This window comes from Pteronotus mesoamericanus, unplaced genomic scaffold (genome assembly GCF_021234165.1).
Source record: "Pteronotus mesoamericanus isolate MK-2021 breed Mesoamerican mustached bat unplaced genomic scaffold, CSHL_Meso_final contig_557, whole genome shotgun sequence".
Taxonomy (NCBI): Eukaryota; Metazoa; Chordata; class Mammalia; order Chiroptera; family Mormoopidae; genus Pteronotus; species Pteronotus mesoamericanus.
In genome coordinates this window covers 3,620,703-3,645,383 of record NW_026555200.1, presented here as the reverse complement: position 1 = coordinate 3,645,383, position 24,681 = coordinate 3,620,703, and the positions used below count along the sequence as shown (strand labels likewise).

Sequence of the window (24,681 nt, the reverse complement as noted above, 5' to 3'; positions counted from 1 at the left end):
CAGTAAACAGTGGGCGCAATCCCAGCTTGGCATTTCTGCACATAGGCCGGCCTGACCGCCATCCAGGCTGCGAGGCGAATCTTCTCGAATGTAAACGTGAGCGGCGTAGACCATACAATGGCAGGCTCTAAGCAGCCCTCGGGGAAGGAAGTTCCACTGAATTCGTGCTCCCCTCCCTGAACCCGTCCCCTCACTCCCGCAAGAGCAGTGCAGACCGAGCCTACTTAGGTGGGATCCCATGGTCCACCTGTCCCCTGTGCCCAAGGTCAGGTTCATGAAGCTGCTGCACGGGGGGAGAACGTACCCCAGAAGAGCCAGGCGGCCTCTCTCCGCACTCCTCCTTGGCTGTCATTTTTCCTATTGACTGAGCCGGCGACCATCTCCTCAGCCACTCCAGGCCCCTACCTCCTCCTTTGTCCTTTCACTTCTATTCCTTGCAACCAGGTGTGGCACTGGGGCCCGGAGCACCCCCTTAGCACTGGCCTGGTGCTGCTGGCGGTCTTCAGGGTTTTGGCTTGTCAGCGACATTCCCCTCTTAGCACCAGCACATGCTAGGTATAGGTGGCAGGTGCTCAGTAAAGGCTGGCTCTGTCCTCCTGACGTGGTGGCTTCGTGGCTGGCGGAGGGCTGCTCCCTAAAGCCTAGTCTGTAAGGGCTATTCAGGGAGATGGGTGGGGAAGCAAAGTGTCCCCTAACCCGTGGCTGCTGTCGGGGGCCCGGCAGAGTTGGCGAGGAGCACGTGTATGTACCCAGGCCTGGGCTCCGACTTCTCCTCGAGCCCTGTCCCCGTCTCCCCCATTTCACTCCAGGCGGCTGGGGACCCCAAACGGAACAATTCTCTCTCAAAGGACGGGGTTTTATGGTTGGGATGGGTCCCCTCCCCACTGCCCCCCAAGGACCAGGAGCCAAGGATTCCAACAAAGGAGCTCGCAAAAGCCATCTCTCTCTTTATTTTTCGTTCCTGCCGTTCAACCAGTTTGCAGAAGCTGAAGATGAGTGGATTTTGGAGGGAAAGGGGGAACCTCTGGGCCCAGACCCTCCCGAAATAGTCTTTGCACACTGCTGAGGCTGATTAGACTTGATAAGCAATTTAACAATAAAACTCTACAGAATTAGAAATGTACAAAGTGTCAAGGCGGCTGCTGGCTGGTTTCTTGCCTCCCCATGGGGGTCAGAGCTACGCCCGTCAGTCCTGTGCAAAGGTCCTGGGGCTGGCCTAGGGGGCAGGTGGGTTCTTCCCTGGGCAGGGGGCTGTCCTGCGCATCCCGCAGAAGTGTGCCCAGGGGCCCGCACGGGGGTGTGTGCCCAGGTGCCACGGTCCAGGCAGGCTCCGTGGCTTTCAAGCGCGTCTATGTCCCGCCTTTATGTCCGTCCTTTGAAAGTGTTCATGCAGGTGTAGGTCCCTGAGAATCTGTGGATCTCCTCGAGGGCGGCCTGTGGGAGGATACTGGGGTTGGGGGGGCGGGGAGGGAGGAAAGAAAAGATGTTCAGTGGGGTGGGGGCCAGCTGCTGGGTCACTAGAAGATGCCCAGATGGTGTAGTGGAGCGATGCTCACAAGCCACCCCCACCCGCCCCTCCATGGAGGAAGCGCTTTGGAGTAGCTTTCGAGTAAGTGGATAAACGACTGTTTACAAGGCAACGGGTGGGCGGGAGAAATAAACCTTCAAAGCCACATTCTTTGCATTTTAGGGCCCATAAGTACTTCAGAGATCGGTGAACTCCAAATGCCACTCATTCAACAAATATTTGCTCCGTGGGGCTGAGCACTTAGGTGCTGCGTGTCACCTCCTCCAGAGACACTTCACACACTCATGCCCTCTCCTTGGGCTTCCCGTAGTCCACTGCTTCCCCAACAAGCCCTGGTGTTGTCCTTGTTGTTTACTTGTCAAGCCCATGCGGGACCTTGTGGCAGATATGTCCCCTCTGATTCTGGTCCCTAGCACAGGGCCCCACATTACAGGGCCTCTGTCCATTTGTCGAATTAAACTGAAGGGCCCTGGCCCACTCTAGGTGCAAGACAGGAAAGGCCCCCTTCCAGCGAGAGCACTCTGGAAGGCTTCCTGGAGGTGGTGGCAATGGCATTGCGGCTATGAAGATTTCTCTTGGGGAAGGTGAAGAGAGGGTGTAGTACAGGGAAAGGGGGCGGGAGGGCTCTGCTTCCTGTGGGAAAGTAGCAGGGGACAGAACAGAAAATGTTGGCTGGAAGGTTACTGTGAGGGCGCTGAGATGTTCCAGACAAACCAGCTTTTTTCTAGGATGTCTGAAAGGCCTCTAACAAGCTCCCTCAGGTGGAAGGTGGCAGCCTGGCTTTGGTGAGAACCCAAGTCCCTGCTCGGCTGGGGACCCCTGTCAGTACAGACTAGGTGAGGCCACACTGTGCCCTCAGGTGCCTTCAGCCGCCTCTCCCCCGCCGTGTCCCCCACCGTCCCCTGCTCTGTGTCTCTGACAGAGTCGACGCCTCCTCTCCGTAAGGAGGTTTCTGTGTCCGCCGTGGGAGCCCACGTGACGCGCAGCCATAGGGGAAGCGCTGATTTCCTGGGAGTTGGTATCTGGTAAAGGAACTTGCGTGTTTCACTTCCCGAAAAGGCCTCCCAGATCAGAGGGATTCAGTCAGCCAGGGGGCGGGGGCTGGAGATGCCTGGGGACGCGGAGGAGCCAAAAGTCCAACCGTGCTTGGGTGGGACGGCGTGGCCCCTTTCGTACGGGGCTCCGATGAAAAGGCTTTGCTGCCCACAGTTCTAAAGAATGTGATTCTGGGCAAATTCTGGAGGAGGGCTAACTCCTCCAATAAGCTGACCTCCCCTGGGGGCCTGCCCTGGTGGATCCCACCCAACTAGCCCTGTGACATGTCTGCGAATCCTGAGCAGTCGGCATCGAAAGCTCTGTCTTCCCCGTGAGGCAGAAGCCTGGGGACAACTACTGGTCTTGCACAGTGGTTCTCGCAGTGTGGCCCAGGAACCCGTGGGGGTCCCCGGGACCTCTTCAGAGGTCTGTGAGGTCCCACTGCTCTAGAATCACACTAAGGTGTCAGGTGCTTTCCCGCTCCTTCTCTCGTGAATGTCCACTTGAGTTTTCCAGAGGCTACAGGACACGTGGCATCACAGCAGATCAAAATCAGAAGCAGATACAAGAATCCAGTTGTCTTCAATTATGTTAGACAATAAAGAGCTTTGCAGTAAATAAGTAAATAAATAAATAAATAAAACACCGCCATTCTCACTACATTCTTTTTTCTGTTTTGAAAATTCACTGATTTTTCCATAGAACGCTATGTATGTTAACAAAACAGATTTTTCTTGTTCCTTATAAATAAATAAATATTGTCAATATGAACGCACGCATCAATCTCGTAAAATGTTTTCTCCATTTTCACGGGTAATAGAGTAAACGGCAACAGAGACAACACACATAAACTAAAGCTCTTGGGGTGCCTCAGTAATTTCTAAGCTTGTAAGGGCGTCCTGAGACCAGCAAGTGTGGGAACAGCTGCCCCAAAATAAGGACAGGAAACCCGTGGCATGCAAGCCACCACCCGCGCCTTCATGCCCACAGCAGACACGACAAATCGATCGTGAATGTAGGAGCCCCTTCCCTGCCCGGGTCCCGGGGAGGAGGGGTGGCGGTGGGCCGCCGCCCAGCCCTGGGCACCCCCCGGCCCCCTACCTTTTCAAGATAATGAGGGCGTGCATAGTCCACGGGAGCAGGAGGAGGGCCTGGTTGAGCTGCACCGCCTCCACCGTCCTCCGGGCCACCGTCTCTGGTTTCAGTGGGGGGAAGAGGTTGGGGAACCTGGAGGCAGGAAGAGACTCCGTGGGTATTTCCAGGAGAAGCAGGTGCGTCTGCCAAAGGCCTTTGTGGCCGACAGGTCTAGGTCATCCCTTTGGCGTCTCCCTGCGTTTGGGAGACTGGAGGCCCGTTTGGGGTCTTCGCCCTCTGCCTTGCTCTGCCCGCAGATGGGGCAGGGTATCCTCGCCCCTCGCTCTGCCCCCTGAGCCCCTCCCCATCCTTGTGAGAATCAGTGACTCGAGGCCCCGCCACCAGGGCTCCAGCCCGCCCGGGGCTCCCGCGGTCTAGGTCTAGAGCCGGCTTGCCTGTGTTGAGGGGCGGAGGTGGAGGGCGACTGCCTACCGCCTGGCCCCCCTCTTCCCTTCTCACTCTGCTCCCGCCACCCCAGCCGATCCCTTGATTCCTGTGGCTTACGTGCTTTCCTGTCTCAGGGCCTCTTACCAGTTGGCCCACTGGCCTGGCTCCTTCCTCTCAGCACCTCCTCAGGGAGGTGTCTCAGCTCATCCACGCACAGTAGCCTGTAGTCTCGTCCCCCTGCTAATTTGCTTCGCCACATTTACATCTAGAATGACCTTGCCTGTTTGCTTGTGTCCTTGTCAGTGGCTGTCCCTGCCTCAGACTGAGTTCTACAAGGGCAGGGGTCTGGTGGCTCTTGCTCCCTGACGCATTCCCCATGTGCTGGGCCCTGACCAGTGTGGCTCCGTGGGTTGGGCATCGTCCCACGAAGCGAAAGGTCACGGGTCCAACCCCTGGGAAGGGCACATGCCTGGGTTTTGGGTTTGGTCCCCGGGGTGCATACAGGAGGCTACTGGTCAATGTTTTCCTCTCCCTTTCTGCTTCCCTTCCTCCCTCCCTCTCTAAAAATAAATAAATAAATTCTTAAAAAAAAAAAAAAAAAAAGAATGCTTGCTGATTGAACAGACACTGAATGACTTGCTCTTCCCCAAATGTGTCCTGCTTATCCTGCCTGGAGGCAGGGACTCTGCGGAGAAAGTCCTTCCCTGCCCAGCCCGCTGGTTCGCTCGCTCACTGATTCATCAAAACTTTTACGGAGTGCTTTCCCTGGGGTGGACAGACGCACAAGGGATCGAAGAAGCAAACAGCGGGGGCTTCTCCTATGTATTCACAGGCGCCTCACCTGAGACCCATAGAATGACGCCGCTCCCTGAGAGCCAGGTCTGCCCTGAATACGCACCGGGCCTCACTCGCCCGTTTACAGAGAAGGAAACAGACTCTGGGGTGTGGGTGGGGGATGAGGGATGCAAGCCAGGCCTGCATGGAGCCCCAGGCTCTGGCCCTGCCCTCACGCGCCACCTCTGGGGCCTGTAGGCACAGCGCTGAGGCTGCTGGCTCTGACCTCCGTCCCACAAAGAGCTTGCGAGCTGCTCTGGCACCAGGAGGATTAAAGGCGATGAGTCGCCTGGGTCTGAAGTCACCCTGAGCGAAGGACAGCTCTTGAGTCCCCATGCCAACTGGGTTGGCCTCAGAGAGCAGAGGGATCTCAACCAACCCCCACCCTGGGCTCCCTCTGCTGTCACAAGGGGCAGCTAAGGTCCCACAAGCCCGCAGTCTGGAAGCATGGCCGGCCTCCAAGGTCCCGCAGGGCTGAGGGCTGAGCGTGTTGAGGCAGCTCATGGGTGCTGGAGCCCTGCAGACCCAGCAGGCAAGCTACTCTTCCAGGCCTCATCTGGGCCAGCCGCGCTCCTGGGGGGAGGGAAGGCAGGGGCGGGGGGCAAGACTGCAGGAGAACCTGAGGGTGGGGCCCCTTTTGCGTCTGCTGGGGAAGCAGTCTCCTTTCTCTCCATAGAGGGTGGGAGGGGTATCCGGGAATGACCCAAGCTACTCACTCCCACAGAGGCTGCACAGACTCTAGGGGAAGCATGCTTAGCCAATTTCCATCTGTGTGGCCCTGGGCCAGTCACCCTGCGTCTCTGAGCCTCAGTTCCCTGTCTGTGAAATGGGGATACGAGCTCTCTCCCGGGGGAGCCGGGGGCCAAATGTGGCAGAGTCTGTAGAGCGCCTGGTGTGGTTGGAACACCAAGGTCAGTCAACAGCCATGAACGAATAACAGCACCCAACTCTACGGCCACTGTTGCTGGGAAACCCATCAATTTTGTCCTAAACATCTGTCTCCCACCCTCCGCCCTGGGAAGCTGCTAAGCCTGGTTGGGGAGGAAGCCAATACTTTTCTCCTTTTTTTTTCTTTTTTTTCGGGAAGTGGGAGTTGGTCAGACACTAGTCAACAACACCAAGCGCCCTTTCACTAGTCTTCTTCCAAGCCTTTGGGGCTTCCTGCCCAACAGGTAAGCGACCTTCACCTAGCAGAGGTGTCCAACCCGCTGCCTACGGGCCGCCTGCGGCCCAGGATGGCTGTGAATGCGGCCCAATACAAAATCATAAATTTACTTAAAACATTATGAGATTTTTTGGTGATCATGTGTCACAATGTATTTAATGTGTGGCCCAAGGCAACTCTTCTTCTTCTGGTGTGGCCCAGAGACACCAAAGGTTGGACCCCCCTGCTGGAGCTTACTGCTGGCCAGGCAGGCTAATTATTCACACACAGGAGCATCGGCCCCTTCTTATAGATGAGGAAACCGAGGCACAGAAAAGTGACTTGCCCAAGGAGACGCAGGCAGTCTGGGCCCTCCCTCACAACTGTGGAAAAATGACTTGAGGAAAATCTCACATTTCCTTGTTCAAGTGCTGGAAGGCAGGGTCTGCAAGTGTCCCACCCACTTCTGTACCCAGGGCGCCCAATTAAAACCGTGATGGCTGGCTGCTGCATTTCCATCCACTGTGCACTCATTGAGCACTTGCTGTATGCCCAGATGAAAAGAAACCAACCCAAGACCTCCCAGGGAAGGGGGTGGGGAGCCAACACGCAACATTAGCAGTCTTTAATCCAGCCTCCTCTGAATTCAGAATCTAAGATAATCTACATGCAGGTCAGGTGGAAATGTGTGCTTCTGTGACAAACCGAACATACAGTCTGCCGAGAAGATTAATAACAGATGCATTTGTGAAGATGTTTATTGGTAGAAAGGATAACAAGAGCAGCGGTTCGTTCCTGAGCACCGAGTGCGCCCCGGGCTTTGCTCTAGATATGTTACCCATGTTGTTTTTAATTCTCCCAATAACCCGTTGAAGAAAATCACATTTCCACCGTTTTGCAGATGAGCACATGAAGCCCAGAGAAGTAACAAAACTGGCACAGATTTCCCAGCTGTACACAGGTGAGGTGTGATCTAAACCAGGTGTTTTGATTCTTGATCACCAAAACCACAGCCGGTTACCATCACAAGGGTGTGCTGAGTGATTGCCACACGGCCCACATTACACCGAAGGCCTGTGACTTGCCTACAACAAAGGGCATAACCCTTAAGTGTACAATGGGATTAAATTTTAGCTATGTAACCACTGCCCAGATCAAGAAGAGAGGACGTTTCTAAAAGCCTGGAAAGTTCCCTTTGCTCCCTTGCAGGCTATACCCTACCCCTGCGGGGGCGGCCCGGTTCTGACTTCTAGCACCGTGGCCCGGTTGTGCCTGTTCTAGAACTTCATACAAATTGAATTGCACAGGATGAACCCTTCTGTTCCTGGCTTCTTTTGCTCAACATAATGCTTCTAAGATTCACGCATAGATCAGCACTCTGCTCTCTTTTGACAGTGCGTGGTATTCCACTGCACGCCCTGGTGCTTTGTAAAAGCCGTCTGACCTGAGGAGTGGGACCCTCAACCTCTGCAGCATCCGCTGTCTTGCAGGTGGAGAATCGGGAAGCAGACCTCAAAGCCAAGACAAAGAGCTCCGGTTTATCTGTGTATTTGCGCTCTCTCTGTGGGTACTGAACCTTTTGCCTTGTCCCATTGGCCGGCGGGACCCGGCTCGGGAAGGGTGGGTCCCCTGCTCACTGACCTGACCCTCATGCCCTGGAACATCTCGGTGCTGGTGTGGAAGGGCAGCACGGTGGTGGCACCGACGCCTGGACAGTCCAGCAGCCCTAGGGTCAGGCTCTCCATGAAGGCGAAGGCCGAGGCTTTGGAGGTGCAGTAGTCGATGGCGCCGGGGATGGCGGACAAGGCCAGCACAGAGTTGAGACACACGATGTGGCCGTTCTGCAGCTCCAGCATGCGTGGCAGGAAGGCCTTGGTGGTCTGAGGGCGGGCGGGGAGGTCAGTGGGGAGCAACCGTGCCCCCTACAGCCTCTCTCCCCGCCTCACTCAGGAAGAACCGACCACCCGGCCCGCACACACAGGCCCAGCGATGGAGCCTTCCCGGGCGGGTGGGGGCCGGAGGGCTGCCTCCCGCAGGAAGTCCGCCCCATCGCTCCTCTGTCCAGCGACCCTGTCCTTAGACATCCCTCCTGGCCTGAGCCCAGGTCCTGGTGGGTCTCTCTGAGCTCCCTCACGGCACCTGGGCCCCCTGGAGGGAAGGAACCTGCCATTGTCACGCCCGGGGCCGGGTCTGGCCCGAGAGAGTCCTTACCCAGAACTGGCCCAGGGTGTTGATGTGCTGGGATTTGAGGAGCGCGTCATCATCGCTGTCCATCAGGCTCTTCCCGTGGACCACAGCGGCGTTGTTCACCAGGATGGTGATGTCGCCCACCTGCAGGGGACAGGGCCGCAGGCCCCATGAGGGCAGCCCCCGTGGCCTGCGCCCTGTAGGGTGGGGCCCCACTGTGTGACCCGGGGCGGCCGCATCGCCCTCTGAGTGTCAGCCTTGGTTTGTCAGATGGAGCTAATGACCATACCAGAGTTGTTCTGAGGATTAGAAATACCTTATGGCACATACTGTACCTGGCACAGGGCACATTTATAATAAATGAGGTTATTGTTTCATAAAAACTGTTGACATTGACCATGTGCCACATACTTAACAAGGTGGTTTTTGCTCTCTTGGAGCCTACTCTTGACTCCCGCTGAGCTGAGCACGGACCCTCCCAGGCGACTTACCTTCTCCCGGACAGCTTTGGCCGTCTGGTACACCTCCTCCCGGTTGCCCACGTCACAGATAAAGTAGTGGCACTCCGTGCCCATTTGCCGAATCTCCTCTGTCGTCTCCCTCAGGCATTTCTCGGTCCGGCCCCAAAGAACAATCTGGAAGGAGAGAATAACAGCACTGAGCAAGTCGTCATGATGCAATGATCGCCGTCAGAAATCCAGTATTTAATGTAATCTGCCCAAGAAACGGCCCCCTGGTTCCATCCAAAGAGAGTATGCAAAGCCAATTAACAATGATTTTTTTAAAGGGATACAGCCTACTCTGAAGTGAACCCATAGCTTCTGAGCCCACTTCTGACCAATCCATTGACATGTTATTTGCAAGTCTTACACATTCTTTCCAGCAGGACACCGCCTCCCAGCCCAGTTCCAGTTATCCTACATAGTTAGGAGCAATAGCATAGCCCTTTCCACAGAATATTCCAGAAGGTTCTTAGTGAGGAACAAGCTGGCTTTCTCAACAATCAGGTCTAGGGCCCGGTTTCTGAGCATCCACGGTGAGATGGAACCGTGAGGCGCACGGAGGGTAAGCCCAGCCTCCGCCCAGCTGTGGTCATACCCAGTCACATGCAGCAGAAGGAGGGCCAAGAAGGGAGGCAGCCAGGCGCCCGCTGAGGAGGAAACTGCCTCACCACCCCCCTCCCCCACTCCAATTAATAAACCCAGGACTCATGATACCAGGAGGTGACCCTGGCAGGACCAAGACATGGATTCTTAAATTTATGAATGGCCAGCCATAAAGGCTCAGCAGAGAGGCCGGGCTATTTCTTAACCTTGACCTAAGCAAGAACGACACACCTCATGGCGTGGCTTGGAGTCCAGAGAGGCCCCTGTTGGTACAAGGTTGAAGGCAGGGGGCTAAGAGCCACAACTGAGGCTCAGCTTGGCCAGCGCAGAGGGAGGGAAGGCTGGGGCTGGAGGCCCCCAGAGGAAGAAGAGACAAAAGCCTCCTTGGGAATTAGGCGGATGGGTTTCTATTTTTGTTTCTTCTGTTGCTTTTAGAAATTATCAGTGAAATGCCTCTTTTAAAAATAAAACCCACCATGGAAACCCCAACGTGCGGAACTAACACAAGGAATAAATTACGTGTCCAAGTCCATATTTTCTTATTTGAAAAGCAACCAAAGAGAACAGAAAGGCTGTGTTGGGGAAGGCAGACATTTTCAAGACGGAGGGCCAGCCACAGCAGGCCAGGATCCAACTGATTTCTATATTTTGCTTTGTAACAAAGGTAGAACAAAGTCACATGGATAAGCGGCTGATGGTAGTAACAGTTTACCAACTGTTTACCTTGAAATCTCAGAACTTCCCCTTAAGCAGGAAGAGCCCCAAATAGGTGTCGCTGGTTGGGAACACACGACGGTGCTGTGGTCTCCAATGAATTTGATTTTTCAATTTGAGATTTTAAAACTTTTGAAATAGTTTTATAAAGAAAATGAACGTGTTTTCTCAACTGCTAAGACAACTCCGGGAACGCCCAGCTTGAAAGCCGACCTCTTCGGGCCCCTGGGTTGACTTTGCTGGTGGTCTTGGCCCACAGAAGGGTTACAGGGGAGGGTGCCCTCAGGGGCTCTCCTTGACCCAGAAGCCCATCAAGGGCAAAGGAGCTGCAATTACACAGGCTCCAGGAGGCCCTTTCTTATCTGTTGGACTAAGACCAGACCTAGCGTGCGCTCTTCCAGGACAGGCTGGGCAGGCGCTTCACGGGAAAGATTAGACTCACGCATCTGTTCCAGGAAGGCCATTTGGTGTAGGCCTGCTCCTCCCCACCCAGGTTTCCTTTCATCCTTCCTCGTCACCCCACCTGTCTGTCCACCCATTCCTTTTTCCCATCTATCCATCCATCATCCCTCATTCCTTCCTTCTACCCACAGCCACCCCGCCCTACCATCCCTCCCTCCCTCCCTCCCTCCATCTCTCCATCCACCCATCCATCCATATCCCTCCATCCACCTTCTGAGTACAGCTGAGTGAGCTGAAGGTAATCCTTGGCCTCTTTGCTGTCGCTCTGGTCCCTGCCTAACCTCACCCCGCCTTCAACACAAATGGGAAAACAGGACCCTGGGGCCTGCACAGTCCCCTCGGGTCTCGTGAGGCAGGTAACGGTGCCTCTGGGGACTCTCAGAATTTCTGGACAAGCTGACAGAGAGGCGAAGTTTGAAGCAGGGGACTTGTTGTCAGGTGCATGGGTCCAGATGCCTGGGGGCACAAAGGCCATCTCAGAGGGTCTGGGGCAGCGGCCCAGCTAGGCACCCTCCGTTCTGGGAGTGCTGGGTTCTTCTTGGCACAAGCAGGTTGCATGGGGCTCCAGCAAAGGCGGTAGTGAGGGCCTAGAGGCTGCGGGGCCACAGTCATCCTTCCTGGACCCCCAAGTTCCCAGGGGTGGCAAGGAGGGCAGGGGTCGAAAGCCCCAGCATGGTCTGCCCAGGAAATACGGACCTGTAAGGCTGGACTTGTGTCTGTGGCTGGAAGGACAGGCTGAAGACCGACACAGGGCTGGGGTGAGGGAGGTGAAGCCTGCGCCCCTTACCTTTCCGGGGGCGGGGCGGGCGTACACCCAGGCGGGACCCTGTGGTCTGGCCATTTCCTTTTGTGGCGCTGTGGAGGGTGCCCCTGGTGGCCGGGGGACGGACCCCCTCACTCCTACGCTCAGAGCCCCACTCCTCTGCCCGTGCCCACTGGGCTGGGGGCCCCAAGGCCCTTGATTCTGGCATGTTCCTTTTTTATCGCAGTGCCCAGCACAGCCTGTTTGTTGAGTGAATGAATGAAAGTTGGGGATCACGGGGAGCTGGGGGGTGGGATGTGGTTAAACGGTCTTTCGAAGGCCAAGGCCATACCCCCTTCCTTGACCGAGTCGTTTAGGGCCTCAGAGCCCTCTGCACAGAGTCTGCTCAGATCAACGGCGAGCAGGGCCTGGGGCTTTCCCCGGCTTCCAAGCCTCCCTGGGGCTGAGCTGTGAGGCCCGGGGAACAGGTGCAGGGGCGTTAGCCTCAAACAAAAATGAGGCCCCTGGGGGGGAGGGGACATGCATGTGCCTCACTCTTTGAGTGTGTCTGTGCGTGTGTGAGTGTGTCTCTTTCTCTCTGTGTACGTCTGTGTCTTCGTGTGTATGTAAGTATAGAAGTATGTCTGTATGTGGGCCTGTTCTCTGTGTGTGTCCCCCTCTTTCACATTACTGTGCATGTCTCCAGGCCCTTGGTGGAAACTTGGAGTCCCCGAGAGCCAGCATGGGCACGTTCCCATCTCTGCACCCAGTTGCATCTCCATGGTGACGGCATGGCCGGGGCTGGCCGCGGCGGGTGGACGGCGAGCGAGCCGAGTGGAGGGAATGGGGATGGCTGAGGCCGCTGCAGCCACTGTCTCTTCCTTGCCTCTCTTCTCCCTCCAATCTGCCACCCAGGCCCCTCTGGGGACCAGGACACTGGCTGGAAGAGCTCAGCAGGCCCACCAGGTGGCCCCTGCCCAGAATCACCTGCTGCTGACCCTGGGCAGCTGACAGAAGAGGCCCGCCCAGGGCCAGAATGCAGGTGAGGGCCAGCGGCAGGGGGCAGGGGTCTGAGAGGAGCGTGGGGCAGGCGGGCTGGGGAGGGGGCAGATTTATGAGCCCTGGGAACCCAATACGGCCTCTTCTTAATTAACTCCCATGACAGGGAGCAGCTGGGGAGGGTCAGCGGCCTGGGATTTACTCTTAAGCTGGGTTTATAAAATAAGGGCTCAGGGTAGCTCAACACCTCCTGGCCTCCCCGCCCCTCTGGGCAAACGGTTAGCTCCTGTCCTCCTGGGGTGACTGGGGAGGAGGAGGTATGAGGACAAAGACCTGTGGCCTCCGGGGGCGGTGGGCCCACACTGGCCACGGCCGCGGTGCCCAGCCAGGGCCTTCTAACAAAGGCATGGCTCCTGCCCCTCCTCCTGCAGAGCCACCCTCCCAGGGGTGACAGCCAGAGGGAGCCCCTGCACAGCCCCCAGGTTGAAGGCTGTGATTGTCCACTTTTTATAGGATATAAAGGCCCAAAGTCACCCCCAGTGGGTGGTGGAGGCAGGATTCAAACCCAGAGGCTTTGTCTTCCACAGAAGCAGCCCTGAACCCCAAGGCACCATGGCATATTTTGAGCTCTTAGAGTCCTGCGCCTGTGACGTATGTCCGCGCGCCAGCGTTCATTTCCTGCCCAGTCCTCCTTTAGGCTTTGTGCCCCATCCAAGGCGACTCTTCCATCTGCTCACCAGGACAGCAGAGAGGGCCCGCTGTGGCCCAGGGGCTGTGCCTGGCGCCAGGGAGCCAACAGAGTATAGCACAGAGCGAGCATGGCCTCCTGCCTCCTGGGGCCCACGTTCCAGCGGGGAAGACCCAAGGGAAGGAGAAAACCGCTGGACACAGATGACCATGAGTGGGACAAAGAACAAACAGGGAACTTCATTTAAATTGGGGGCTTCATGGGGTTGCCATATCACATCCTTGTATAATAAGGAAACTGCAGCTCAGAGCGGCTGAGCAACGAGTCTGAGGTCACACAGCAACTGTGTGACAGCTGGGATGTGAATCGAGACTTTTCACACGGTTCCCTCTGCCTACAGGAGAGAGGCCGTTTCCCCCCTCAGGCAGCCTTGGGGGGTTGCGGGCGCTGAAGCTGCCCCGCCCCCACGTGCTCGTTAAGTGCTCTTGGCGTCATTTCCCACGGGGAGGAAGAGCTGAGAACACAGCACAGCCCCTCAGCATGTCCGCGGCAGCCATTCGAAGGACGGGAGCTTGCGACAGGGAAAGATGCTCAGAGATCTAATGTTCAGGAGGAAGGGGGTGGCGGGAAAGGCGTGGCACCACCCACATAGGATAACCTCCCCTCTAAAACCTGCGCAGGTTGGGGGGGGTCACCAGGCTGCACAGGAACAGGGGGCGCCTCGGGTGGCATCATGGCTGACTGTCGTTGTGCTTCTCTGGATAAGGGGCGATGTCTCTAAAGGACAAGTATGTTATTTAATGACCTTAAGACAAGAAAGCAGAACTAAGCTTTCCCAGCAGATCAGTCCCCACACAGATCTTTCACGTACAGGCACTGCAGGTCCAGCCTTTTCGGGGCTCCCACCCCCTGTCTGTTTGCATCTCCCTCCCCTTGTTGAGTGGCGGATGAGGGAGCTCGCTGGGCCCCAGAGCTCCGGGTCCCCACGCACTCCTCCTCGGCGCGCTTGGCCCTGTGCGTGCTGTCATTGCCATTTGGGGTCTACATCCTGTCTCCTGGAAGGCGGGGACTAAATACCACCCGTTGTGGCTTCTCTGTGACTTTACCTAGTACTCAGCACAAGCTGCTTCTGTCTGTTTTCAATGCCAAGTATACTTGTGGGCTCTTATTCACCCCGCAGAACCCTGCTCGAAGGCCCCTTCTGTTCCTAAGCCTCTCCAGCCGCTCCTTCCGTCCTTGCTGCAACACTGCATGGTGCCTAACTTCTCCTGGGCACTGGTCGTGGGCCAGGCGCTGTGCTGAGTGCACCCTTATGTTTTCTTCTCTCGTCCTCACAGGCCCACGTGGACACGGTTACTCTCCTATTTCACAGGGGAGGCTCAGACAGGTGCAAGGACTTGCCCTAGGAGTTAGCAGAGCAGTGTGGCTCAGGATCCACGTTCCCTACTGCCAACTCTAACCCTCGTTCGGACCTCCGCTAAGCAGATGCCGGGGTGCGGGCCTGTGGGGGAACCCTCCTGCCCCCCCGGCCACGAGTTCATGAGGTCCTTCAGGGAGTCCTACTCACCTCGTGACCTCAGCACCCAGCGCGGGCCAGGTGCAGAGTGAAACCCAGCTAACGCAGTCACGTGGCACTGGCCCCTCGAGGCCTCTAGGAACATCTGCTGACCAGAGACCAGGCTCCTCCCCACGCAGCCTCGCCTTCCTCGCCCAGAGGGGCTCGCACCTAGGCCTGGGCTTGACGCTCGCTGCTGGAGCTCGGCTGTGGAGCACAGTCCCACCAGCGACTTGAGCTGCGTGGTCTCCAGAGGAGCATCTGTTTATAATTGGCAGCTCTGGAAAGATCCAAGTCCCTGGGCAGGTCTTTGGCAGGCCAGCTCATGTCCCCTGGGCCCGTGTTATGGACCAGGGTCGCTGAGCTGGCTTCTCAGAAGAAAAGAAAATACCCGCCAGAGACCCCAAACCACAGCAGGGTGGGCGGGGGGGTGGGAAGGTCACGACTTGGAGGGAGCACAGTGCTCATCCACCCGGCACTTCCAGCAGGCGGATGTTAATAAAAATCTGTCCTCGTGGCCAGATGGGAACAAACAAGCAACAGCACTTGGAACATACACGTCGAGAGTTAGAGCAGGTGCCAGCGGGACGTGGACGAGCGGACGAGGGCAGGGCAGGCGCTGTTCGGACACGGACACGCACACGCATGCCCTTCCTAGGCACGTGTGTGGTGCAAGTTGAGTTTTGAGTTTTCCCCTCTTTCCCATCCCTGTCCGTTTCCAAAAAGAGAGCCCTGTCTTGGTTAGAGTGGCCCAGAACACGGGCTCCGGAGCCGGGCTGCCTGGGCTTAGTCCTCTGATCTGCCACTTACGAGTTATGGGATCTTGGAAAACCTACTTAGCCGCTCTATAAATTAAGGTTATTAAAGCACGCACTTTGAAGGGTGGTTGGGAGGATGAAAAAGAACATGATAAATGTTAGCTATTATTATTACTATTATTAACCCCAGAAGTAACCTTGCTCCCAGAAGACCCCCCCCCCACCTACCACAAAGCTGGGGCGATCGGATGGGCTGACGGATGCCTGGGCGACCCCACCAGGGCGCCTCTGCTTCTAGACACGCACGGCCCTGACTGGGGCAGAACCACGCAGGCCTAGGGGCCTCTCCACTCCCATCCTGCTCCCTGACGCAGCACACCCTCCTCCTTCTGCACCCCTGGCCCAGGAAGGTGGGGACCAGCCTCAAACCGGCCCGACTGCGCGTGGCAGGTCGGCCATCGAGAACATTTCTCAACAGGAGAGGTTTTCTAACTGAGCTTGGGGGACCCCTGGGGGTTCCAGTGAGGACCCTGAGGGGGTGCTGAGGGCTGGGGGCGTGGTAGACAGGGTCCCGAGCTACCAGAGCAGTGGTACTTTTATTAGACTTCTAGAACAGCCATTCTACAAGGATTCCATCGCTCTCCAGGGCAGAAGTTCTTTTTTTGTCTTGTTTTGTTTTGTTTTTTTGTTCTCCCCCGAAGCTATGTTTTCCTAGGAGGCCTCTCGCTCTAACCCCAGGGCCTGCCGGCCTGTGCCCTGGTGTGCACACCAGCAAGCCCACCAGCTCCTCTTCCAAAGACAGCCCTTCAGGTCGGTGGCGGCGGTCGGTGCCACCCTGAGACACTTGCGCTACTCCTCTGGGCAGCCCAAACTCCCTGCCCCTGGGGCAGCCTCAGCCGCTGACCCAGGTCGCCCCAGGGAGGCAGAGGCTCCACAAACTGCCAGGCCTCTGTTAGGCTGGAGTGAGCCCTCCCTTCCTGTCCCTGGATGGCCCAGCGGCCGCGTGGCAGGCGCGGCATCCTCATAGAGCTACGAGTGGCGCGCTTGCCCTGGCTCTGTCCCCGTCGGGGCCTCCCGACAATGTTCTGGTGACTGCTGGCTCGGCTGCTGGAGAGGACTGTCACGAAGGTCCTCAAATTAGATCAGCCGCTGGTGTTCTCCCCGCACAGGCCCCTGACCACAGCCTGAGCCGGATGGGACTTCCTTCCGGCGGCCGACCTCCAGCCTGGAGCTGGCCCCTTGGGAGCCGTGGGACTAACCCGCGGTGCTCACTCCCTGCCCGCGCCTGCGCCCGCGCCCAGCTGGCACCTGCGGCTGTCTCTCACCCAGCCCTCCGACAGCTCCGGGAAGGGGGATATCACGCCCATTTGTACACGAAGAACCGAGGGGCTATGCAATACACTCAGGGTTACTCAGTACTTGGGCGAGCCGGACTCCCAGCCTGCTTGGTGCGACACCCAACCTGTGCCCTTGGCCGCTGTGCTCTACCTATACGAGAAAGGGGGCCCCGTAAGAGGACACATTGTTCCCTGCACAGGTGTCATCAAGCACAGGCCAATGACAGGGACTGGACGGCACAGCCTTGCTGGCCAAGTGTTTGCAGGGTGGGTGCCAGGGCTGACCCTCGCTCTACTGTAAGGCTCTGGGGGAGCCCCACAGGCTGAGGGGGTCGGACTGGTGGGGACGGTGGACGCCCAGCGCTCTCCTCTCCCTGATGACCCTTACGTCCCATGTTAACCGTCTTCCCTCACCCTACACCTGACCGCCAGGCCGACCTCTGGAATCCGGAGGCTGACCACCTCCACCTCCTGTGGAGCGGCCTCGCCTGGACCCCAAGCAAAGGCTCACGTGAGGCTCTCTGCTTCGGCCCAAATGGTCTCCTTGCCCCAGAGCCCTTGCCTATTCTCAACACGGTGGCCAGAGAGATCCTTCTAGAACATAATTGTGGCTGAGTTCACACCCAGAGTGAGATCCACAGTGTTTATGATGACCACAGGCCTCCTGCCATCTGCCCTTGGGGTGGCTCTCCTGTCCACCCCGCCCCTCCAGCTCCCATGCCTCCTGAGCCACTTCCCCAGGGCCTTTGCATCAGCTCTCCTCCGTCCTCCTCCCCGAGGCAGCCCTCTTCCCACGCCCTCTGTTCTCATAGGTTCTTCTCCAGGGCGTCTTTGCCTGAGAGGCCTTCCCGCCCCCGCACTCGCTTCCCAGCCTTAGCCCTGCTTTTTAAAAATAATGTTTTATTAATAGACTTTATTTTTCACAGCGGTTTTCAGTTCACAGCAAGGCTGAGTGGAAGGTGCAGAGGTCCCCCCGCTAACCCCGGTCCCTCGACGCGCACAGCCTCCCGCACGGGCCACGTTAGCACCAGACGGAACGCTGGGTGCGACGGATGGGCCTCCATGGACACGTCATCGTCGCCCAAGTCTGTGCCTCACGCTGGTCACCCTTGGCGTCGGGCACTCTGCGGGCGCGGACATCGTGTGGCAACATGTGTCCCCACCGCAGCATCGCGCAAAGACCTGCCACCGCCCCGACAGCCCCCTGTGCTCTCCTGTTCGTCCTGGCTCCCTACAACCCCCGGCAGCCGCCAGTCTTCTTACTGTCACCACAGTCTGGCCTTTTCCAGAGTGTCACAGAGTGGGCATCACAGAGCACGGGGCCTTTTCACACTGGCTTCTCTCACTTAGTCATATGCACTTGTGTTTCCTCTGTGACTTTTCATGGCTTGATAGCGCGTTTCTTTTTAGCGCTGAATGTCACCCCATTGGGTGGATGGACTGTCGTCCACCCGTCCACCTCCTGCTGAAGGACGCCTTGGCTGCCAGGTTTGGCGACTGTGACTAGAGGAACTGCCATCAACGTCCCGCCTGTCCCACCTCTTTAGGTCTCTCCCAGGGGCTGAGGCACACGCTTGCCTCTGTGATGGACATGTCCCCCAGGAGAGAGAGCACCCCCCTCAAAACCTAACACCACGGCCACCAGCCAAGAGCAGGTGCTCAGAAACCGGTGTGACAAGTCCCCATCTCATCCCTGGGTGTGATTCTTGAGCATCTTTTTGGTTCTGGGTCCCCCAGCAACAGCCTCCAGAGAAATAGCCTGGAAGGCTGACTCCAGGGAGACCAGAACAACTTCTCGCTTCCAGCCCAAAATGCAGGGATTGATGGTTCTGTTCACGCACGTTACCAGCCTACCAGCCTGGCCTCAGGGCTGTGCTTCCGTCAGACGGCACTTGGCAAAATACAGGGCTGGAGAAGCCCAGGTCAGAGCCACCAGTCGAAGCCCCATGACCTCCGCCTGCCCCAGTTCCTCCATCTGAGCCGCCTTTTGGGGAATCCAGGTGACCTGGGGTCGGGGTGCCCACCCGGGGAGAGGAGAGCCGGCATTCACAGACGGCTCTCCAGCACGGGGCACTCTGTTAGTATTATTACCGCCCAGAGCAACGGGATCAGAAGTCCAGTCCAGGAAGGAGGCTCACACAGGCTACGACACTCAGGCAGGCTGTGCTTCTGGAAGTTTCGGAGCAGCCCTTGAACCTGGACTCCAAAGCCGAGCGCCTTCACCGCTCTCTGTCCTGTCTCACTCACTCACTCACTCATTCAAGGCGCTGTGAGAGGCCTCCGGATACAGCAGAAAACCCACAAATCCATCCCGCCCTCCTGGAGTTTGCTTTCATGTGTCTATGTGGAAGATGGGTGACAATAAACACAGGAACAACTGACTATATAACATATAAAGGCGGCCAAAAGTGCAGGAAAGAAACAAAACAGGAGGTTTGGTAGGGGGTACAAGTTGTATTAGATGGGGGGCCGGGCAGGGAGGGCCGCATCGGGGCCTAGACTCCAAGAAAGCGAAGGAGGCAGCGATGCTGACATTCCAGGCCGGGAGAAACAACCAGTGCAAAGGCCCTGGGGTGGAAGCGAGTGCCGTGTGTTAGGGGCCAGCAAGGAGGCCCAGTGGCTGAGCCGAATGGGAGACAGACAGGAGGTTGGGTGTTGTCACCATGGGGGGACCTGGAATTCTGCTCTCCGTGGTGGGACGGCCCTGTGGAGGGTTGTGAACAGAGAAATGGCAGCCTCCGTCCGACTTGCACCTCGGAGCCAGCTCTGACTGCTGAATTGGAGGGGCGGAAGCAGGGCGGTGGAGGGGCCCTTCAGAGCTGCTCTGTGGCAGGCCGGGGCTGGCACCCTGGGGTGGAGGGGATGGAAGAGAAGAGATCCAGCCTGGCTCAGGGTTGGGCACCAGGGAAAGCGGACCCCACAGGCTGTGACCTGAGAGCAGGGAAGACGAGGGTGGCTGAGTCCTGAGCCCCCAAGCCTCGCGCTCCAGGCACAGGCGACTCTGGTGAGTCCCAGGTGTGGAGAAAGACAGATTGTGCCTTCCATCCCCCGGCCCCTCCAGCTTCCAGAATCCTTGGCTCACACAGAGGGAGGGGGCGGGGTGGCCGAACGTGAGGAAACAGTTCCAGGTGGCCAGGCGGCCTCCCCAGGCCGAGGTGCCTGGATGCCGGCCAGGCGGGCCAGCTACCCACCTAGCGCCGCTGGTAAACACACCAGTTTCCAATAACAAAGGGGCCGGCCATCCCAACCCAGCCCCTGACAGTCAGGAGCCGGCGGCCTGTGCCGCGCGGGCAGACCGGCCCTGCGCTCCCAGGACGAGGCCGGGGTGAGGGGGTGGCAGGAGGAGCCGCTGGGCGAAACCTCAACGGGTCTGGCCGGCGGCTCCAGGAAGTCTTTCTGAAAGTGGGCCCAGGGGCGGGCGGAGGGTGGGGGCGCCGGGGTCGGGAGGGGCTGGGGCGGGGCTGCGCTGGAGTCCTGCGTGGGGATTGGGCAGGGATCCCATTTGGCGGATGGGAAAGGGATGGAAAGAGTAGGTAGATGGTGAGGAGGTGGGGCGGGGTGTCTGGTAGGGGTGCAGAGGGGGAGGGGTGGGGTGATGGTGGGGAAAGGGGTTACGGAGCAGCGGCGCACGTTCGGGTTGTGGCGCTGATGGGGAGGTTGGAGCTGGGGTTCGGTGCGGACAGGGGAGGGGGAGGGGCGGGGCTGCAGCCAGGATGGGGAGGGGGGCTGGGGCCGGGGAGCGAATGGGGGGGTGGGTGAGAGGTCCCCCTCCGGCTGCAGGGACCGCCCTCGCTTCCTCCCTCCTGCAGAGCGGTAAACAAACGCGGTGATGTCAGGCGCTGCTGACCTGCCGCTGAACCCAGAGCTGTAAATGAGATGCAAGGTGCCAGCAGCCTCCGGGCCGCAGCCTGCGAGCCACACACGCTCCTCCGCGCCGGCCTGAGGTTACCCCAGCTGCACACGCGGACAGGATGCTGCAAACGCCACCAGACATTGCAACACGCAGCCAGTCTGCTGGCCGCAGCGTGAACCGTCCCGACGCCCTCCGCCGCCGCCCCCCTGGCGGGCACTGGCCCAGCTGGAGCACAGCCTCCCTCCGCCCTCCCGAGCATCCCTGGGGGCTGGCAGCTTCCATCCAGTGGGGAGCAGCCTCGGCAGCAGGGACCCGACCTGTGCCTCCCTGGGGGTTGTTGGGGGGCGGTGTGCTGCTCCAAACCCGGGTTTCCGGGGTCGGCTTTGGGCTTTCTGCCCACCAGATTGGGGAAGTGCCTGCCTTTGCACTCGGCTTTCTGGGAAGTTCATTTCTCTACAAAGAAGCAGATGCTGGAGGCCCTTCCTCCAGGTATAAGCAGATGCCAAAGTGTCCCCGCCAACCACTCCCGCCTCCACCAAGCAGGGGGCCACCCTTCATTCCAGGGATCTCCCAGGGCGGTCCTGGACCGCATGCCCTTGGCAGCCCTGGAGTCTGAATGGCCCTTGGGAATGGAAAGCAGCCTGGCTGGGGCCAGCGGGCCAGCGCTGTGCTCTGGAGTTGATTTGCTGTGTGACTTTGGGATGAGTCACTTGGCATCTCTGGGCTTCCCGCTGGGGAAGTGGGGAGAACCGAAAGTGGGGAAGGTCACAAGTCCAAGAAACCTTCACCAGGCTGCGAGGGTTGGTTAGCAGCCTCAGTGAGAAGCCTCGGGCGCAGAGCCGGGCTGCTCGAACACGGAGATGCTTGCAGAAAAGAAAGCAGGCCCTCCGCTCCCCCGCCCGCGCCCTCAGACTGGGCCTTCAGGGGTCACTGTGGAAAGCCCCGGCTGTGGAGACACAGAGACAGACGGGTAAATGGTGCCCGGGGCCCAAGGACCCCACACATTGGCTCCCGCATCTACTCACATCCTTTTGGGGATTGGGGGAACCTAGAAATGACCCCAAGTCTTTGAAAAGTGCCCCTGAAATGTAGTAGGCACAGCTTAACACCAGAGGCAATACCAGCTTCCCTTTGACTAAAGTTAGTGTTTAAATCCCTCTCCCTCCCATCACCCTGTTTTATTGTCTTTAGAGCATTCTGTCACTGTCTGAAATAGTCACAGTCATTTGTTTTATTGTCTATCTCCCTCACCAACACACACACACACACACCCCCAACCAAGGCTTTCAACCCCCCCAGCACCTGGCTTGGTGTGCGAACAAATGAAGGAAGTCATTTTGCCTCCCCTGTGGAATGGGTAAGAGTGCCCCTCGAAGGGACCTTGGGAGGGAAAAGGTTGACCACCATGTGGCAGGGCTACAACGAGGACCGGCCCCATCTTTGGCAAGGCCCCGCGCAAGATAAAGACTCAGGCCTCTGGTTCCAAAATGATGGGGAATTCGAGCCGGCAACGGCAGGGCATGGACCAGCAGGGCCTACAGAGCACAGGGTCCTGTGTGACTGCACCGGTCGCAAAGCCAAGAAGCAGGTCCAGGCGATGACGCAGAGGCCGCTGCACAGCAATGCCCCAGGGGCGCGAACACCGGCCGGAGCCTCCCGCCCCTCCCCTGGACAGCAGGGCCACGGCGGGACGCGGCGTCCTGTGCCACACGTGCAAAAAGCAAGAGCAGTCAGTATGGAAGCACGTGAGTCGGGGGTGAGAGAAATCATGGAACAGTGGTCGCCCCAGGTAGCATGCGTTCGGGGGCTTCTCCGACTGCTACTGTGAACTCACAGCCCTTGACGGTGGTTCCAAAAACACATGAACATCCTTTTCTTTTTTTCTTCACTTGACCCACACATTTAGGCAAGTCCTTAAGGGGCTGTGGACCTGAGCTCTGGGTCCCTTTTGGAGAGGAGGCACTGAGGTCCTGAAACGTCAAGGGCACGGTCAGGAAGCGGGTGAGTCCCCGGGACCCCAACCCTGGTGACACTCCTGGGCGCTGCTGGCGGAGGTGACAGTATAGCTGTTGTTCTGGGAAAGGAAAGACAGACTTGTTTCCAGGGTGTCTTTCCACATCCCTATCCTCCCTAAACCTGAACTTAGGAGGTCCCTGAGCTGGTGTGTCCCAGGGAGACCTTCAACTCATTAAGCATAATTTATGGACTGGCCTTCCAAGGACACGCTTTAAATTACTTGCAAGCTGTGCCAGGGTTACTATCCTAAGGCTGTTAATTAGGAATCAGTTTAATCTCTGCTGGATGAAGGTCAAACACCATTGAGTTGATCCTTCCGCCTGGCTGGGGGCTGGCACCCCACTATCCGTCTGGGGATCAGGGTCCAGAGGGTTGGGGGGAGGGGACTCAGGGGAAGTGAAGGGACACTGCAACAGGAAATGGCCTGGTCAGCACATCCTGCAAAGGCCAGGATGTTGGGAACAAACCCTAACGGGCCTCAGCCCAGGAAGCCCGGCGGGGCGGGGCTTCCCCTCTGCAACAGCGCTGCAGAAAGGGGCTGTTGGCCCCCAGAGAATCAGGGTCCCCTCCCCTTCCTTTCAGCCAGTGTGGTCCTGCATCCTGTGGGAAGCTTCCTTGGGCTCCCTAGTGCCTTCCCAATCAAGCCCAACTCCACCACACGGCCCCCAAGCTCTGGGAGGCCCGGCCCGGCCCGGCCCGTGTCCGCGAGTCCCCACTCACACTTCAGTGCTGGCCAGAACAGACTCTCCGGGATTCCTCGAAGGGGCCATACTCTCCCATCTCCCAGTTCCAGACACCTCATCCTTGGTGCCTGGGCCTCAGACCCCAGTCCTCGCCATCGCCACCAGCCTTTCTGCCCCAGGAGCTGGGCTGCCTGGATTCAGGCCCCATGGCTCTGTGTGTGTTGTGGGCCATGAGGCAACTATCGAACCTCTCTGAGCCTGAGTTTCCTCGTTTTTGAAATGGGGTCGGTGACAGCGCCTCCCTTGTAGGCAGGCTCGGAGGAGCACAGCAGATGATCCCTGAAGTCACCTGTGTGTGGGAAGAACCGGAGGGCCGATTCAGAGACTGGCGGGAAGCCACGCCCTGCGCTCACAGTTTGCCTGTTTGCTCCATGAAAGTGCCCATCACACGGGAGTGTCACTGATCCTCACTGGCCCATCTCCCCAGCTGGACCGAGGATGGGACCTGGAACCCTGTTTTTCCCCTCCAATGCCCTCCCAGTCACTGTGACCTAGGAGAGTCTCCTGCACGCCCTTCCTTCCCTCCCATCCCCACAGGGAGCCTTCCAGCCAACCCAGGGCCTTGTCCTCTGTGGAGCAGCTGCCCGCCCAGTTCGGGGTCAATTAAAGCCTCCCATGTCTGTGTGGCTCTCCAAGGGCGAACCCTCCCCGATGACGTTCTACTGCCCTAGTCACATTGCCAGCTGCTCTGCAGCAGGGATGGTGACATCTTCCATCCCTGATGACTCTGGGTGGCACTTGGAACAGAGCTTTGCATTCAGTTGGTGTTCAGGGCATATCCAAGCAGCATTTTCTGAGGATTCCAGGAGATTCCTGGCCTGTGCAGTCAGGAATCTCCTGGAACCCTCCCGATGGCCTGGGGAGGTTGGGACTAGCCCTGTCACTTCAAAACCAGGCTCAGAGGGAGTGGCCGGCAGGATGTGGCCTCCCCCAGGGATGTCCACATCCTAACCCGCAGAGCCTGGGACTGTGTTACCTTACATGGGAGAGGGGAATTCAGGTTGTAGGTGGAATTAAGTTGGCTAATCAACTGACTTTAAAATAGAAAATTATCCTGGATTATCCAGATGGGCCTGTGCAATCACAAGGGGCCTTAGCAGTGGAAGAAGGAGACAGAAGAAGAGAGGTGGAGGCAGATGTGACCGTGGAAGCCGGGTCGGAGCAATGCAGCCTTGCTGGCTTTGAGGTGGAGGGAGGGGCCCCACGCCAAGGACTGCAGGCAGCCATAGGAGCTGGGAAAGGCCAGGAAACGGAGTCTGCCCTGGAGCCTCCAGAAGGGACGCAGCCCTGACACCTTGGTTTTCGCTCCCCGAGACATGTGTCACGTTTCTGACCTTCGGGACAGTGAGAGAATACATGGGAGCTGCTTTTAGGAACTGAGTGGGTGGTAATGTGCTGCAGCCATCACGGGAAGCTTATGTGGAGACCGCGGGGGCTGGTTGAAGGCCTCCAGCCAGAG

General features: G+C 58.1%; 1 protein-coding gene across 2 annotated transcripts in view; it reads right to left on the bottom strand.

Annotated features, from left to right (window-relative positions):
* Positions 1-934: 934 nt before the first annotated feature.
* The window catches only part of DHRS3 (dehydrogenase/reductase 3), a 36,676-nt gene continuing 12,929 nt past the window's right edge, over positions 935-24,681 (bottom strand). For both annotated transcript variants that reach the window (XM_054579721.1, XM_054579722.1), the window contains 5 exons: positions 8,741-8,884; positions 8,274-8,393; positions 7,704-7,942; positions 3,665-3,790; positions 935-1,447 (listed from right to left, as the gene is read on the bottom strand). In XM_054579721.1, coding sequence (XP_054435696.1) covers positions 1,363-1,447; positions 3,665-3,790; positions 7,704-7,942; positions 8,274-8,393; positions 8,741-8,884 — 714 coding nt within the window. In that variant the 3' untranslated portion in view covers positions 935-1,362. The remainder of the gene's footprint in view (positions 1,448-3,664; positions 3,791-7,703; positions 7,943-8,273; positions 8,394-8,740; positions 8,885-24,681) is intronic.